The sequence below is a fragment of the Sciurus vulgaris genome (assembly GCF_902686455.1).
Source record: "Sciurus vulgaris genome assembly, chromosome: 16".
NCBI lineage: Eukaryota > Metazoa > Chordata > Mammalia > Rodentia > Sciuridae > Sciurus > Sciurus vulgaris.
The window spans coordinates 44,119,227-44,137,669 of NC_136477.1; the positions used below are offsets into that span (position 1 = coordinate 44,119,227).

Consider the following 18,443-nt stretch of genomic DNA (forward strand, 5'->3'; position numbering starts at 1 on the left):
TGACTTCTGAATCTTAAACCAATTCCAAAATAACTCTGGTTGTTTGGAATGTTATTAGTAAGTTAGACTGAGTATTCAATCTGCTACTCATAACCATGAAACCCCCAAGTATGTTCTGATGATTCCACAATGGAAATTAATGACATTAACATCATTTGAAAATTACCTTTGAACATCTACAACTAAACAGGCATGGTCCTGGGTTTCTCCATGAAGATGCATTCTTTTTGTGCTAAGTCCAACCAATTATGACATTTCTGAACATGTGCATCATGTAAAACTCTCCAAAGAAACACTTTTTACACGCACAGTTATTTGCTGTGACTTCTGACAGATAAGCACCAGTTTTCAAGGTTTCAGTAAGTAGCCCCATTGTAATTTACTAAGGGTGCGACTTTTACAAAACTATAACATATGGCATGTAATTTCAAATCTAATGTTCTACCCTGTGAAATTTCCAACTGTTTCATATAAAATTTAAATTTTTAAATGGAGTAATGACTTTGACTTTTCCATGATCCCCCTGGGTAAACATATTAAGAGAAATTAGATAAAGTGCAAAACAGATGAAACTAAAATTAAATTTGAGCAATTTGACCAACAAACTATGAGTGTGTAATATGACTTGCTGCATCATCCTGTTTCATAAAATGTAAACAGTATGTTTCCATTTGCAGCATCCCAGCACCATATTGTACTAGGCTGCAATATTACTCTAATCTCTGTGCTGTGATAACACTCTGATTAAGCACTTTTATTATAGAAATACCTCATGACTGCTGACCTTTCCCAGTTTGTTCTTTACAGGCAAGAACAAGCCAAAGTGGAAAAAAAGTCAGGAAAGCCAATAAATGAGCAACTGGAGCCTTTAGTGAATCAAATATTACCACCAGGGGAAATTCTAACAGTCATAGTGTACATGCATACCACTTACATTATTTATTTTCAATTTGTTCTTTTCTCTTCTTTGCAGGTGCCCAGAGATGTGATAAAGGACTGCTCGGCTCCGTCTCCGGGCTGAGTCAAAGTGGGTTCCTGCTCTTGATCTTCCCTTGGCTTTGTCTGGGGGAAAATAAAATGCATTAGACATCAATGAAGACATCAGTTCATCCCAACGAAGTCGTTTTGTAAGTTCACATTCAAGAGCAAATAATATGTACCTGTTTTAGATCACCTAAAATTGTCTGTTGTCTCCTGATGATATTTAATTGAATTTGGTCCATTATAATCTACATATTTTTATCATTACATTAATTTTTTAAAATTATAGTAAAACGTACATGAAAATAAAGGCACTTTCAAATAATGCAGAAAAGTCTTAAGGAGTATTATTGTCTCCTTTCTGCTATCCCACGTGCAAATTCCTAATTCTACCCAATATTTTAAAAAACTTTTCTTTCCAGAAAATTTCTGATCCATATATTATGTGCATATGTGTAATTATTTTTCTTTGCATAAATGCAAGTGTACTATAAAAACTGTTTGCACATTATTTTCTTCACATCAAATAACTTGTAAATCATTTGAAATTGTACTACTCTCCCCCCTTTACTTTAATGGCTAATAGCATGCCACTCAAAGGATATGACTATCACCGAAAATAATTATAAAACTATTAATGTTATTCTTTCTCTATCATAAGCATGTAGGTTTATCCTGGATTTTAAAAAAAAATCTCCGTAGAAAATCCTACAATGAAAATTATTGAATGCATGGAATGTCAAGTTTGTGGACTGTCCAGATATTCAGTAAATAAATTGCCAGCATTGCGCAATTTAAATTTTTGTATTGATATTCTAAATTTTACCCCAGCAATTTACAAGTGAAGTAAGGGAACAAACATGCCTGTTTTACTGCACACATGTGCAGATTGCCAAAGGTCTCAGGTGTTGTCTAATATTTTGATGATGGAAAATCTCATATTATTGTTCAAACTTTTATTTTTAAAAATGAATGGTAAGAGCACATCCTTAAATATTTAATGTTTCTTTACATTTATTTTTTTAATTCAATTCCTACTTTCACCTTATTTATAACATTTCTTAGTATACAGTCATTTTCTTGTTTTATATTCTACCAAAAATATTCTCGACTTTATATTTTACTTTGTATTTTATTTATGCTGCCTAAAAATGTTAAATTTTTATGTTATTGAATTTATTGATCTATTTGTGGCGTCTAAACCTTATGTCATGCATATTAAAAATTTTTCATGCAAAAATTATTTTTAAAATCTATGCATGTTTCTGATATAGTTATGATTTTATTTTTAAAATTTTGATATTTAACTCTTTAATCAAATTGGATTCTATTTTCGTAAAATTAGGTCAAGAGTCAATTATATATTTTTTCAAAGTGCCATTCTCCAAAATAAATATATAGCATCATTATAGTACATTAAGAAACATTTGTTTTTATTTTGCCAATTGGTTAACATAATTTCATCCTAAATAAATTATATCAATATTATGATGATTGAAAACTTTCTAAAAGTTAATAACTATTGCTTGTCTAAATTTTATCATCCAATCTGTCTAGTCTTATGAATTCTCTCTTATTTTGCTCATTCATAAAAATAATTTGGTTTGGCACCTATGTTGAGAAGTTATATAATTGATCTTCTGTATTTATTATTTCAATCAATCCCCATAGTATTCATGAGATAAGTATTACTACCCTCCATTTGTAGATGAGAAAACAGAAGGGCTAATAACATGTCATGTGTTTGCTCATCTGGTAAGCAGTAGAGACAGATGTGGAGCCATATTGGTCTGAAGTCTCTATTACCTCCACAAGCAGTACCACATCCCTAAATGACTTTAGTCAATGTTCGGGGCTGCTGCATTATAATGAGTGTCACATAGACAAATAGGTTATAATAAGCCCTGCCCATCTGAGGTTGGACTCCCAAGTCTTTAAAGAATTAAATGTCCCCCACCCTGCATTTCCCACAGGGATATTTTAATGATGGACAAATAAGGTGTTTTACTTACTGCAAAAGTCAAATATGATATTACAGTTTTTTAATTGTTCAACTTTGCTGAATAGTTTGAAAAAATTTAAATAGAATATATATTACTATGGACATGAATCACTAAAAGTTTATTAAAAACAAAAAAAAAGAAGTATCAAAAGGGACTGTATTTTTAAAAATTCTGGTTGAACAAGACTTATTTCAGTGTGTTATTAAAAGTTCTAATCATGCTTCATATGCTAAATTTTTTAGTTTATATAGAACTATTATGAATTGCATTTGAAAATGTAATTTTTCTTACAGCAGGAACTAATTTTAAATGTATTTAAATTTGAAAACAGACAGTTTTAAGACAATGTCTGTAGGAAAAGGGTAAGGCCAGCAGGCTGCTTATGCAATATCAGTTGGTTTCAAAATGCCAAGTTACAACACTTAAAAATGGAGCAGAGTAGATATTTATGACAGCAAGTCGATTCCCTTATCAGTAGAGAAATCTAATTAACAACAGAGATTTTCCAAATCAAACAATAGCAATTTTATCATCTTAAAAAAAGGACCCCTCAAAGAGAAATGTCAAAGAAACATTTGTCTTGGCCTTGACTCTAAACAGAAGAAAAAAAAATTTCCTTGAAAAATTGAAAACTGAACATTAAAAAAAAATCTAGATAGAAAATAAGCAAATGACATGAATAGCCATTTTATTAAAGAACATGTAAGAATGACAATCACATCTAAAGATGTTAAGAAACCCTAAGCCATTATGGCCATGAAAATTGAGACAAAAACTGAAATAGCAATATGCACCTATTACAACAGTTTAAATTAAAACATAGCAACAATATCAAATGCTGCTGAGGATGTAGAGAAACTGCATTATCAGACATTGCTCATGGAAATGTAAAATAATACAGTCACTCTGTAAAATAATACAGTTTGGAAATTTCTTGAAGAACAAAAAAAACCTAAACATTTTCCCCATATAAACCACCAAATTCATTTTGGGCAACTATTCCAGAGAAATAAAAATATGTTCTCACAAAAACCCACATACAATTGTCCATAGTAGCATTCCAAGATCTGGAACTAACTTAAATGTCCCTCAACATGCAAGTGGTTACACTGGTCTATCCATACCATGAAACATAACCTAGAAATAAAAAGGGACAAATGATTGAGACAGGCAGCAACTTGAATGAATCTCCCTGGTAGTATAGTCAGTGAAAAAAAGCTGATCTCCAAAGGTTACATATTGTGTTGTTCCATTTACATGACATTTTCTAGATGTTGGAGATGAACAGATCAGCAGCAGTCGGGTGTCAGAGAGGGTGAAAAATATGGCTATGAAAGAAGCAGAGGGAGATCTTTGCAGTGATGGGATATCTGTGTGTCTTGATTGTGTTGGTGGCTACACAAATTCATGTGTGTGATAAAATGGTACAACAGTACACACATGTAGTATTACAAAGCCAGTTGGCTGGTTACATAATATGTAAGTTATAACCACAGGGAGAACTGGATAAAGGATACATAGGACTCTCTGGACTGACCTTGTAGCTTACTGAGAATTTATAGTCATTTCACAATAAAGAGTAAATTATGTTCAGGTTCTGTCCTGGTTGGTGTTAGGGTGTTTTTACTGATTTTAAGTGAAGCATACTTCACTTAAAATTGCTTCTTAATTGCTTTCAATACTTGAAATTAGCAGTGCCAGCCTATCCATGAGTTTGTGTGAAGTTGAAAAAGGGTCATTCCTCAAAGTAAAGAAGATATTACTTTCACCTATTTTTAAATTGTTATAATGCATTGATTTTGTGAGAAGACACTTTTCTGTCCTGTGCCATAACATTTATCATCAAAAATGCACATTTACACTCCCACAAGGCCAGTGTGCATGTTTTTGAACCTATCACTCATACATTTTGAGATACACATGGCTTATTACTGTGTAACTAGTATTTAAAGTAGAACCTGGCCGATAACAGGCACTTTAATTTTCTTTTTAGTGAATGAATAAACTGAAATTCTTTCCTATTCCGTGTTATGTATTTTGCATAGATGAGGCATTTGAATATCTATGAATTATTGGTAGTCTGACTTGATGCTTTGCTTATCAAAATAACTGTCAACACTTTTTTTTCTCTTGCCTTTTTAAGTTTGTTTAGAAGAGAAATCCACAAGGCTACTGTGCATATGACTAGATTATAAGGTCATAGATGTTTTATATAGCCTCTCATGTAATCAGTTTCAATTTCCTTATTTCATTTGCATTTCAAGGTAATTTTTTTAGTATTTTATAAATATATGTAACACATAAGACATATATGTCCTGTATATATAACATATATAATATTGTATATAACATCTGTAATATTACATGTTATATACAATAACATATATATGTATATGACTAATCAAATTATACTGTTTGAGTTCTGTTTGGTACTGATGTCAAACGTCTAAATCAGGAGATGATAATAAGAAAGGTTCAGAAAGCTTTTGACCTACTTAATGGGACATAAGTTCCATTGCTCTGTGTTGTATAGAGACTCCTCATCCTTCTTACTTTCCTGGTTGACCACAAGACTCAGTTTAAGTAAGGTTTCTTTTTGTTTTGTTTTGCTTTTCCTTATTATCAAAGAAATTAGATGTAGGTCATAATGAATTTAAACTAGAAATACTTATGAGGTCTCAAAGTTAAATTTCTTATATTAATATGATTCTGGGTTACCCATTTTCTGACAATTAGAATAAGATAATCTTGTTTCCTCTTCCCCCAAAAGTACAGTTTATAAAACAGTACATCTAACTTTGAAGGTGTTTCCTATAAACAGAAAATTTGTCTTTGGTATCAGATATTTTATATCCCAGTCATCCCTAATTCCTAATATTGCTTCAAAAAACTAGTTATGTCTTAATGAGCACCTGATTACTGTTTGAACCTTGCATTATCTGTATATTAATTATATAATAGGTTGTCCTATTATGGCCATTTTATTAATTATTGTACCTCAGTTCAAATTTACAAATGCACATTCATATTTACTCATCCACTTCAAGTACATCTAGATTGAACAAAAATATCTTTCTTCTTTCACAGCTATAGACTTGTCTTTGGAGGGAAAGCTATAAAGGAGGGGATGGAAATGTAGACTCAACAGTCTAAAATACTTTGACATCAGAGACTCCTGTAGAGGCAGACATTTCCCATTTCCACATATTATTTTGGGGAGTGGGATACCAGGGATTGAATTCAGGGGCAACCGATCACTGAGCCACATCTCCAGCCCTATTTTTTTGTATTTTATTTAAAGAGAGGGTCTCACTGAGTTGCTTAGCACCTTGCTTTGCTGAGGCTGACTTTGAACTCACGATCCTCCTGCCTCAGTTTCCCGAGTGGCTGGAATTACAGGTGTGTGCCACCATGCCCTGCCCCATTCCCACATATTCTAAAACATGAGGCAAACATGGGTTTTGGATTTGGATTACCTTCTTGTCCCTACCAAATTTATTATCTTGGAATATCAGAAATACTACCTGAAAATTTGAAACTCCAAGACCACTGTGAAACTGCTTTTGAAAATCATAACCTATTTGTATAAATTTGTGTAATTCTTTTTTTACTATAGGAAAGTACAAATTTATATGAAAGATGAGAGAATGGCCTACTATAAGAGTGAGTTATATTGATATTCATATATACCTGTCTCCTATTATTGTCAAAAGACCCTTGACTGACACACTTATCACCAAAGTTCAACAAGTATGAATACAGGTACATTCTTTTTATTTCTACCTATTCACTCCTTCAGGTTCTTTTGAAGCAAATACAAGGCATTGTATTTATAGATCTGTTTTTTAATTTATTTATCTATCTACTTATGTACATGCACACATATGATAGTTTTTAAAATCCAATCATGATACATAACACACGAAAAATATAGTAATTCTGCAATACCATCAAACATCTAGTCGTTGAGAAGCTGTGGCTTTAAAGTTGGGCTCCTTGGATTCTCAGGATTAGAGGAGGAGTCATAGAGATGGACACAGATATGTGGGATACAGGAAAAAAGCCACCAGCTAATGGTCTAAGTCAGAAAGCCCTATTTCAAAAGTAGTGTCACTCTGTTTCTATTTTACAAAATTAACCTCTGAACAAAATTTTATTCAGTGAAATAATTCTGTCATGAAAAGAAAATGCAGATTACCAAATGGATAATCTTAAGTCAAACTGAAAGAGTAGCACTGGTTCTACTCATCTCAAACTGAAAAGAAAAAGTGCGCTTAGTAGAGTGGTGTATTGGGTGATGTGGTGGGCAGTTCAATCTTACAGGAGACCCGGTGGGGAGGATAGATTATCATAGAGGTTAGAAATTTTGCCACTGATAACTTAGTGCCGCAATAGAGATATGTGAGTTACTACCTGGTGCTGTAATGCCTTAGTGAGGTAGTTGGCTTATTAACTTCAATTGTCCTGTGAGAAGAATTTATATAATTGATCAGATGAAGTTTGGAAGGAGTCTTTACACAAGGATTAGATAAAAAGAGAAAAGAAGAATGCTTCAGAGGCTTTCTTTTGAATAGAAAGCCTCTTACTGAGTTCTAAGAAGTTAGAAATATGCTAGAGGATTTTTATAAGAGCAGGTCACTTTCTATCGAGAGTGAAGCAGGAGTGCCTCAAATAAAATAAGAGTGAGATATTCAAACAGCAAATCAACAAGGAAAAGGGAAGAGATAAAGATAAGCTAACATTTAGAATTTAGATATTTTTAAAGTATTAACAAATATAACAGATTCTAGGTATGAAGATCAAGTTTCATTTAAATAACCATACAATGGAATGAATGTTTTTGCATTACTTTAAAATACATTTTTAATTAGAAAATGACTCTCGATTTTTCACTTTGATATTTATTAAATTTATATTTATCCATTTAAAATGCTATTTATTGTAATACATAATGAATGCATTAATGTTATTATATTTTTTTGCCTACTTAGTTTAATTTAAAATTTTCATGATAAAAAATTTTAAACACACTAAAAGACATCAAAGTTTATGGCTGTAAATCAATGTAGGTGCAAAACCCTCAGCCATTTGGATTTTTAAAATGCTTCACATCTGCAGATTAAAATGCATAAATTAACACAAAAAACGCATAAATTTGAAAATCAGAAAAAAAAAAATGCCCTAAAGCTAATAGAGGAGAAGACACAAATGGAACATTAAGATTTTCTATTTTTTTAAAAATCTATGCTTCTTGATAATACTGATGGAAATAGATTATCTAAGATTATTGTAGCAATGAAGATCTTTTGATGAATGGTTCTCTGACTTCTATGAATTAATGAAGTGTCTTTCAATGAAAAATTTAAATAATTAGACCAAGGTGAAGGTAATTATCTTTTAATGATGACCAATAATCTGAGGGAGTTATATGTACACATATAAACAGACAACTGATAAAAGGCCTGAGGGATGTCACAATGCTTGCCTAAACCAGCATAACCCATAGGACCAAGCATTTTCACTATTTACTGCACTGCTTTCAGTTAAGAGGAGTGTTGCCAGGGAAGCAGAAAACAGTTGGTAAAATGTGACTATATATCAATAAGGAAAACCACCTCCAATGTCATGCCCACCATCATGATCGCATCATTTTGCATAACAAGGGCTGAAGTCCCTTTGGCCACCTATGACTTCTTTTCCAACTGGAGCTCTGAGATTGTTCTTCAGTGTCACTAAGCCTTAGATGCATCAAAGACAACTTGCTAATAATGTCAAAATGTTCAAGCCTTGGATTTCAATAAGAAATTCAGACGATTACAACTCTAGGCCTATTCATATTTTTATGGAGATATTTTGCCTATTGACTGGTAGTTTTAGTGTTTTCTACAGATCTTTAGCCTCTGTCCTTTGTCTCTGAATATTATAGTTAAATTAAATTAATCAAAATTTTGAAAGAAAGTGTTGTTCATTGCTGGACATCAAAGAGCCCAGTATAAGGAAAGAGGTCTGAAATCTTGTGTAAGACATTTAAATAGTTTATACAAGTGAAATGAATGTTAAAAAAACTAATTTATAATAAAAAATGGATAATCCAAACATTTTAAGTATGATAATTAAAACACATTTTCTCTTAGGAAATAATCTGACATAGTCATTGTGAACATGGACCTTCACAGTAGAATGATTCAGAGCCTAAGCATTTCATTATATTTGAATTAGACTTGATATTGTCATGATAGAAGACCCATCTCAGAATCTAAACTCTTCCAAAAGTCAACATCTTGCTACTATTGTTGCCAATGTCAGATAATTAGAAACCTGGACTATGAGAAAAACCTCAAACAAAAATTCCCTACATTATTAGAAAATAATGCAAGTATTAATTTTGACATTTTAAAAAAGTCATCTCACCATGAAAAAAAAAGAGTATGCCTTCAGTGATTTGATTATTATTTGGTATCATCAGTTTGGAGATTTCTGTCCTTCCAGGGGGGTTGGCTGGTGCTGCAACTTTGAACTTTATATCTTCAGTACAGAATATGATATTTTAAGAAACAAAAGCAAAACATCTGATGTAATTGAGGCATTAAAATGTGGTTCAAAAAAACCTCGGCGCTTTGCAATAAATATATAATTATCCTTTGCCTCCAGGTACTCTTCTTCAGCTGAACTAGTTATGAAGAAATGACAACTTTTCTCTGGTAAAACTTCCACCAGCAATTCAGCTCATGGGTGACTCTTCTATGTCTGTACTAGATGACATCAAAACAAAACCTAAAATCATCCTGGATTAAGATGAGAGGGGATCGATGAGTGGATAAAGAAACTGTGGTATATATACACAATGGAATATTACTCAGCCATAAAGAATGATAAAATTATGGCATTTGCAGGCAAATGGATGAAATTGGAGAATATTATGCTAAGTGAGAGAAGCCAATCTCAAAAAGCCAAAGGACGAATGATATTGCTAATAAGTGGATGATGACACATAATGGGGGGAGGGAAGGGTTAGTGTTAGGGTTAGAGTTAGGGTTAGGGAGGGGGGCAAGTATGGAGGAAGGAAGCAGTGTATAGAGGGAAAAGAGGGGTGGGAGGGGTGGGGGGAAGGGAAAAAAATAACAGAATGAATCAAACAACATTACTCTATGTAAATTTATGATTACACAAATGGTATACCTTTACGCCATGTACAAACAGAGAAGCAACATGTATCCCATTTGTTTACAATAAAAAAAAAAAAAAAAGATGAGAGGGGATCTGGGGGAGACTTTCCTATTTCCTGTTTTAGCCTCTAGATAGTATTCCAAATCTTGTGTTTATAATATACCAGAATGACACTAACCTTAGAATAATTGTGATGTTCCCCAAATTAAATTAACTTCAATTCAATTTAAATGTCAAAATAAACAACTCTCACAAGTTTCACAAAAGGTGTTGTAAACTCATTAAGTCTTACTATGACCCAGTCAGGTACATGGTACAAGGAAGATGCTGTGAAGCACCAAGCTGACACGAGCAAATTTTGACTTCCTCAAGGTCATGTCTGGTTGGAAAGATGGGCAAGACTGAGGATAGAGTGGGGCCAGTGAGCACTAAATGGAAATGCTTGGGGAACAGAAGGGAGAGGTTTACAAGGGAGAACGGCAACAACAAAACTAGTGGAGAAACTGGCCTCTGATCTGGACCTAAAAGAGATACTTTGGCTCAAATCCATGGAAGAAAGTCTTTTAAACTGAAAAAGCTTGAAGAAAAAACATATTAGCACACTTTATGACTTTGGGGAAAACTTATACTTAATGAGTAATAAAAGGTATGTAATGGATGTTATGGAAGCTGAAGCTGGGAGTAAACTTTCAGCTAAATGTATTAGTGATTTTTGCATGATATGGTAAAGAATTTAATCTTAACTCTTAAAAGAAATATTGGGGTAATCTATAAGATGAGCTCTGACTCGCTTTGGGATTTAGACTGAAATATGTATTGAGGGAGGATTTTAGAAAGATTAAACAATGCTTGTTTAGCTATAAAAATGCTCTAATGGGAGTGATATTGGTCAAATTATATTGTTCTATTGTGTGCATGTATGAATATGTAACAACAAATCCCATCATTATGTACAACTATAATGCATCAATAAAAAATGTAGAAAAGAAAAAACTCTAATGGATTGGTAAGAACTATCCTCTAGCAATTTAGTCTCTTAGGACACATTCTGACAGTTATAATCAAGGACGTAAATAAGAAATTATCTAGTCATACACACTAAATAAAAAAATGGCCCCTGCATATTCTAACTATAGTAAGCATTATAATATGATAGAAGCAAAATTCTCATATCCACTATTTTATTCTCATGCTTAGTCACATACTGGTTAGGAGTTTCTTTTATGGTAATTCTAATCACACAGAATAATGCATAAATCAAGAAAGATAATGTGTTTTCTTCAATTTTGTCTTTTCAGAAACTGAAATCACTCAATTGTCCCTAATCATTTCTATTACATTCTATTTCTATTTTTTTCCACAAAATTTATCAAGACATTGAGTAATGCTGTCTCTGGAATGCTTCATGGATAATGTGGCCCTAATTTTAATGCTTTTTTTTTTTTTTAGTTCCTTGGGGAAGAATTCAATTCAATATTCTGGTACTGAAGAGTTGGCAATGGTTTAGTTTGACCTATAGTGTGTGAAATTTGGAGTAGTTGGGAATATACAGGGTTTAAACTCTCCCAAAGTCATCAAAGAGCCTAAAACTGATGGAAGCATTTAGGAACATAAGAGATTAAAAGACAAGGTTGTAAATATTAAGCACCAGAAGCATTAGACACTGCTTCCAGAGAGAAAAGATGTCATACGGATCTAATAGTAGACAATAGGGGATTACTTGTCAAGGGTGAAATAAGACCAAGATTAGGTGGTAATAACATGGCAAACTCAGGAATAATTAGAGTTCTTTCAGCATAAGAGAATAGTAATTGTCAGTACAGTCAATAAAGCCTGAAGCATTATCAGCAGGCTTAGGAAAAATGTATTTGATTGCTATAAGAATAGTTCAGAAAGTTTCAAAAATATTTCTTCCAGAAAAAGGCAATGAAGCAGAAAAAAAATCAGAGAGAGAGAGAGAGAGAGAGAGAGAGAGAGAGAGAGAGAGAGAGAGAGAGAGAAACAGGAATAATGTTCATTGAGAACCTATAGGTCTTAGTTAATCATTATGCATAAACCATATCAAAATAAACCTCATATTAGCCTTTAAGTCAAGTTTTACCCCCTCTGTTTAGTGAATAGGTGAGAAGACTGAGGTAGGGGAGCTGATGACCTTGCTTGTTGCCATACACCCAGGAATAAGTATTCCTAGCCTTCATTTATTTGGAGTTCTGTATCTTCTTAAACCCGTATCTTTCCTGCAAAGAAAATGTCATGCTAAGTAGAATAAACCAGTCCCCCAAAACCAAAGGCCGAATGTTCCCTCTGATCTGAGAATGCTAACACACAATAAGGGGTGAGGGAAGGAAGAAGAGAAGTTGGTTGGATGAGACAAAGGGGAATGAAGGGAAGGGAGGGAGATGGGAAAGATAGTAGAATGAATCAAACATAACAAGCTGCTCTTGTTTTTAGTTTTTCAAGTTTAGGGAGATTTGTTTGAATTTTGGGAAAAACTAATGGATATACCTAGTGTGGTGATCCTGGAGAGGAGGGAACAAATTATTAGGAAAATATAAGCAAAGTAGTAAAGCAGAATTACCTACTTTATTTCCAACCTAATTTTATTTCAAACCCTTAAGCCTCTGACATAAAGAATACCTCTATTAAAATATTAATCCTTCCTAGAAGCAATAGTTAGCTGCTTAGTAGGGATTATCTCACAAACAATAGAATGCCAACATTTGGCACAAGATGTATAGATTCCATTTAAGCCTGACATAAAAGAGGGTTAGAAAAGCACCAGGGACACTAGCTGATTTTGCAGAGCTTTAGCTCTGGCCATGTTAACACCATCACTGTCACCTCCATTATTACCACCAATTGTCATCACTTATTATGGGTCGATTGACTTAGAGTTTACACTGTACTTTATGCAAATACCTTACAGCTTACAGGTACTTTATGCAAATACCATGCTAGACCACACGTCACATTTTTCTCTATTCTCTTAGTGACACTGTGAGGGAAGCATTGGCCCACTTTGAAGATCAGCATACTTAAATAACATACCCCAATCCTTGTAATTTACAAGAGTCAGCATGACAGTTAGTATCCAGTTCTGCCAATTCCAAAGTCTTTACCCTTTGTTTTTACCATGCAGTTGCTCCTTATTTATTCTGACCCTTCCTGTTTTTGAGGACTGTCAATTAAAAAAAAAAAAAAAAAATTGATGATTTTGAAAAATAGTTAAGTTCTATAGGAAGTTGGTCTATGTTTTAGAGTTATAGAACACATTAAAAAGTACTTAAAATGAAAAGCAAATTTATAAGAATTCTAATGTAAAAATCAATTAAAAGTAAATGTAATTTTTTCCCAAATCTGCCTTAATAATTTTGTAGCTGAAATAATTGTAATAATGGTGGGTCCTGAAATGACAGTGTTTTTCTGACTATATTTCTCAAAGTCCTACATTCAAAATCCTGAAAACTTGTTGGTTCTGAGCTCTTCTTAGGTCTATAGTAGTCATACTGACAAAATCGTGGCCATAACTTGCTCTAGTCATGGAACAGGATAGGACACCTGTGAAAAATATCAAGCCAGGAGGCAGCAGCCAGGGATGAAATTGTAGGAGCAGGGAAGGAAGAGGGAAGAACAGAAGATGTTGAAAACACATGCTAATTCCTTATCTATAACATCAAAAAATAGATTCATACCATTTTAAACTATCTATTTATTTTGTGCCAGACACTGAGCAGTGATCAGTAAGTCACGTTTTTTGATGTTAAGGAAAAACAAATAATCTGATTTATCCAGATGAAAGGTGTGATGGGAGATTTGAAGGTGACCCATTTAATGTATGAGGTTTCCAAGATAACATCCAATTCATTTTCCATTCTGAGATGTAACTCCACCATTGCTACTCTGCTCACACTTTCTGGTTGAGGGACAGAGTGGATACTTCAATCCTTATTACAATTTTAGCTCGTGATTGGTAACATGACATATAAGAGCTAGGGAACAGAGAGAGTGCCCTTTATGCAGGATTCTTCATTTCTAAATAGCGACTTTCCTTAGAAAGTCTTACGTAAAATGTACTACTGAAAAAAATTCTGAATCACATAAATTTAATTCACTTTGATACCAAAATTCAACTATTAAACAATGTTACAGTAGGATTCCACTACTATTCCTTAGTATATATAGAGTGATGGCCTGTTTCCTGAACACTACTGCTTCTCCATCAGGGAGGATTTTGCCTCCTAGGAGTATTTGACAATGTCTGGAGACAGTTTTGGTTGTTAAGATTGATGTGGTGGAATCTAATGGGGAAAGATCAAGAATGCTGCTAAAATTTTTACAATGCACAAGACAGTCCCCCACAGCAAAGGGTTTTCTTGATTGTCACTAATAATCAGAATGTCGATAGTGTCAAGGTTGAGAAAACATGCAGAGTATCAATTTTATATGAATTTTAAAATATTTGCATACAATTCAACCATAAAACGTGATGCAATCAATCATACACAATAAATAAACTCCTCCTAAAGAAATTTTTAGATTTGTTACTTTTTTTTTTTTTTGCAGAATAAGTAAATGGAGTTGCACAGAAATGATCTGAAATCAATGAGTGACTTAATTTCTTTTAAATCTTTGGGTCATGCATTAGTAATTGGACTTACTTAAGCATTCATTTGGGGACAGTCAACTTTTAATTGATCCATGTTTTTTCAGTTATGCCCATCAAGTCGCCAAATAGCAATCTACCTCTGATATTAGAGGTTTTCTTTTAAAGCAATTTTCCCATATATGGTCACAAAAATATTCTCCTTGTTCTTTCTTTCTTTCTTTTCTTTCTTTCTTTCTTTCTTTCTTTCTTTCTTTCTTTCTTTCTTTCTTTCTTTCTCTCTCTCTTTCTTTCTCTCTCTCTCTCTCTCTTTCTTTCTCTCTCTCTCCCTTCCTTCCTTCCTTCCTTCCTTCCTTCCTTCCTTCCTTCCTTCCTTCCTTTCTTTCTCTCTCTTTTTTTTCTCTCTCTCTCCCTTCCTCCCTCTCTCCCTTCCTCCCTCCCTTCCTCCCTTCCTTCCTTCCTTCCTTCCTTCCTTCCTTTCTTTCTTTCTTTCTTTCTTTCTTTCTTTCTTTCTTTCTTTCTTTCTTTCTTTCTTTCCTTTCTTTCTTCCTTTCTTTCTTTCTTTCTTTCTTTCTTTCTTTCTTTCTTTCTTTCTTTCTTTCTTTCTTTCTTTCTTTCCTTATTTATGTATTTATTTGGTGGGGGGAGCTGGGGATGGAATTCAGGGCTTCACGCAGGTTAAGCTTGTGTTTATGACCCCGGCCCTTATTTTTTTCTTAAAAGAAAAATAATAGAGCCTCACTCACTTAAATTTAAAGATTGTATCTGTAATAACCTCAGTGAAATGTAAAATACAATGTCCTGACTTTCTAGCCTTGATTTTTGATTGGCTAATTAAATTAAAATCACATACTTCACATAGGTCAGAAGACATGTTTGAAGTGCACAAAAGAATTTTGAGACATATTAAAGCATTCTTGTTGGGGCAACATAGTGCCATTCTACTAACAGATTATTGACATAGATTATTATGATTTGGATTTTAAATGTCCCCCGAAAACTCATGTGTTGAAGGTTTGGTCCCCAGGTGGTGGCACTATTGGGAGGTGGTGAAAAATTTGGGAGGTGGTGCCAAGTGAACAGAGGTAGGTCACTGAGAATGTGCCTTTAAAAGGGCTGTTGGGACCCCGGTCTCTCCTTCTTTCTCTGTACTTACTGTCCATGGTGATGTGGACAGAAATCTCTGAAACCATGAGCCAAATGAAACTTTTTCTTCCTTTTAAGTTATTTGCCTCAGGTATTTTGCCACAGCAACAGAAATATAACTAACACATTCTCTTTTCAGTGATCAAAATAGCCAGAAGATCTCTGTCGGCCAATGTTCTATTATTCTTTCTGCATTTACTATGTGTTAGTTGCCATGAAGTACCTAGGCACCTTTAAATTTTATGAAACAAGAGCTGGCAAACACATCTGCAATTTCACTGAATAAGAAAGAAGCTGTCCAGGGTTTGTATTGTTCTCACAGAGAGTCCAGGCAAGCTCTCATGTATCATTATCTTGGTTGTATCCCCCAGTTACCTGGGCTCCTAATACTTTGTCATTTGACTCCAGGGTATACTTGGATCCACGACATAGACCTAATTTTCCTTGATCAGATCTCTTGAATCAGAAATTGAGCTCTCATTTTCTTTATCCCTTATGTTACTGGCACCTCACTTCCTAATTTTAACTCTGTGCACTCCTGTGCCAGTCTGTTATGATTCTGGAACACTCCCAGGGCCACAATGGAGAACATCCTGTCTTCACTCAAGGCCAGAAATATGGCCCTATTGATCTATATCTAACCTGATTTACATTTAAGATGACAGAAGTTCCCGTGTCCTGATAGTTAACTTATTGCACAATATATGAAGTGTATCATAAACAACAATCTTATTAGCACTTCACCAATATGTGTTAAGTACTGAATATGATGATTAAGGAAGTCATCATATTAATGAAACTTTCCAAAGCATTATGCATAATAATGTTTAGTCATTAAACAATAAATCACTTGTTAATTATATAGATCAAGGATCTGTAAACTTTGGCCCTCAGACAGTCACCTGCTTTTGTAAATAAGGTTTTATTGAAACACAACCGTATCTATTTGTTTACATACGTCTATGGTTGCTTTATTGCCATTGTGGGTGAATGAAGTAGATGTGATAGACTATATGACACACAAAGTCAAAATAATGACAATCAGATCTTTTAAAGAAGTTTGCTGATCTTTAATCCAGATTCTAGAACAAGTGATAAAAAAAACTGAGTAAATCATTTTCCAAATATATTTCTATTTGAGAACTTTCTAAAGAAGGAGAAAGTGTAATGACCCAGCTTTATTGAAACTTTAAAAAATTAAACGTCATATAATTGATCCTAGGTTTATGTATGTAGGTGGTTTAAAGGGGGGGATGCACATCAGCAAGTACATTTGAAGTTCAAATATTTCTTAATTCTATTCATTTCAACATTATGTAACATCAAACACTCCATAAAATGTAGGGTTTATGAAAATGGAACCATTTAAGGATTGGCATTGAAATGCAAATTCCCACTAGATTCAGCAGGAATACTAAAGTCTATTTCTGTCTTTCTCCTCCTTGAATAAGACCATACATTAACAGGGACCCTTAGAAACTTCATATGACATCTGCATGACTCTCCTTAGGAAGTATTTCTTCACTTATTCAGAGAGCTACATACAGAGTTTTTCCAATTGAAGTGGTAAGAGCATCAAAATTAAAGAATATATGCTTCATTTTCATGAACTGAGGTCAGAACAGTAGTTTGTCTGGCTGATAATATTGCATGTGACAGGCTTAGTGTTCTCTGGCTTTGGTGAGTTCTGATGGAAGATTCAAAAAGCAGGGCTTTTAGTTCATAATCTGTAAGGTTCTCTAACCCAGTATGCAAGTTTCCCTGTCTTGTAGTGTGATTATGGAATTACAGATCCTTGTAATGACACAAGTCTAGTTTGATTCATTTATATTACAATTGGATAAACTTCAAGTAGCAGGGGCAAAATGCTTGGACTGAGGTCACATTGTTAATTAGGGGCAGAGGTAAAACTTGAACCTGTAACTCCTGGGATCATTTTATTATATCACAGAGCAAGGAAGATGACCTGCCCCAGATTAGATTATCAAATAGAGGAGTTCTGTCCTCAAACAATTCTAAATAATCCTAAATCCCCTTTGGATTGCATGCTTTTGACAAAAGGACTCACCTATCACCCAATGAAGAAAAAAGCCAGATTTCTTAGTATAACCTAGACTGGGAGGACTGTAGTACCTGTGCTTCACCTCAGTGCAAAAACTGATGTTCCTGGAGTGCCAAGACACTTCATAGGTAGGATCGCTGTGAAGCTCAAATAGCCAAGGACACATCTGCAGAAACCCTGGACTCATAGATGTCTAAAACAAAAGGAAGTCATCCTTTCAAGGAGGCCACATTTTAACTCCATAAGGTTCTTTAAGTCTTATACCAGGAAATGAATGTCTTTTCAAAGGAAGTTAGAGCTGGCAGAAGCCCTGTAGAATATCTAACTCAATGATACCACAGTTTCAGTTAATGGTCCATAACAGCAGTGGAGGAGCAAACTCCTTGAACAAATTTTAATATTACATAAATCCTAGGAGGAATATTTTTATCTCATTGCAATACCCCTTAAGACAACACACATACATATATAGATGTTATGT

General features: G+C 33.8%; 1 protein-coding gene across 1 annotated transcript in view; it reads right to left on the reverse strand.

Moving 5' to 3' along the window:
• The window catches only part of KCNH8 (potassium voltage-gated channel subfamily H member 8), a 401,588-nt gene that overhangs the window by 217,930 nt on the left and 165,215 nt on the right, over positions 1–18,443 (reverse strand). Inside the window, exon 4 of the mRNA XM_079115168.1 lies at positions 935–1,062. Within this exon, the coding sequence (XP_078971294.1) occupies positions 935–1,062 (128 nt within the window). The remainder of the gene's footprint in view (positions 1–934; positions 1,063–18,443) is intronic.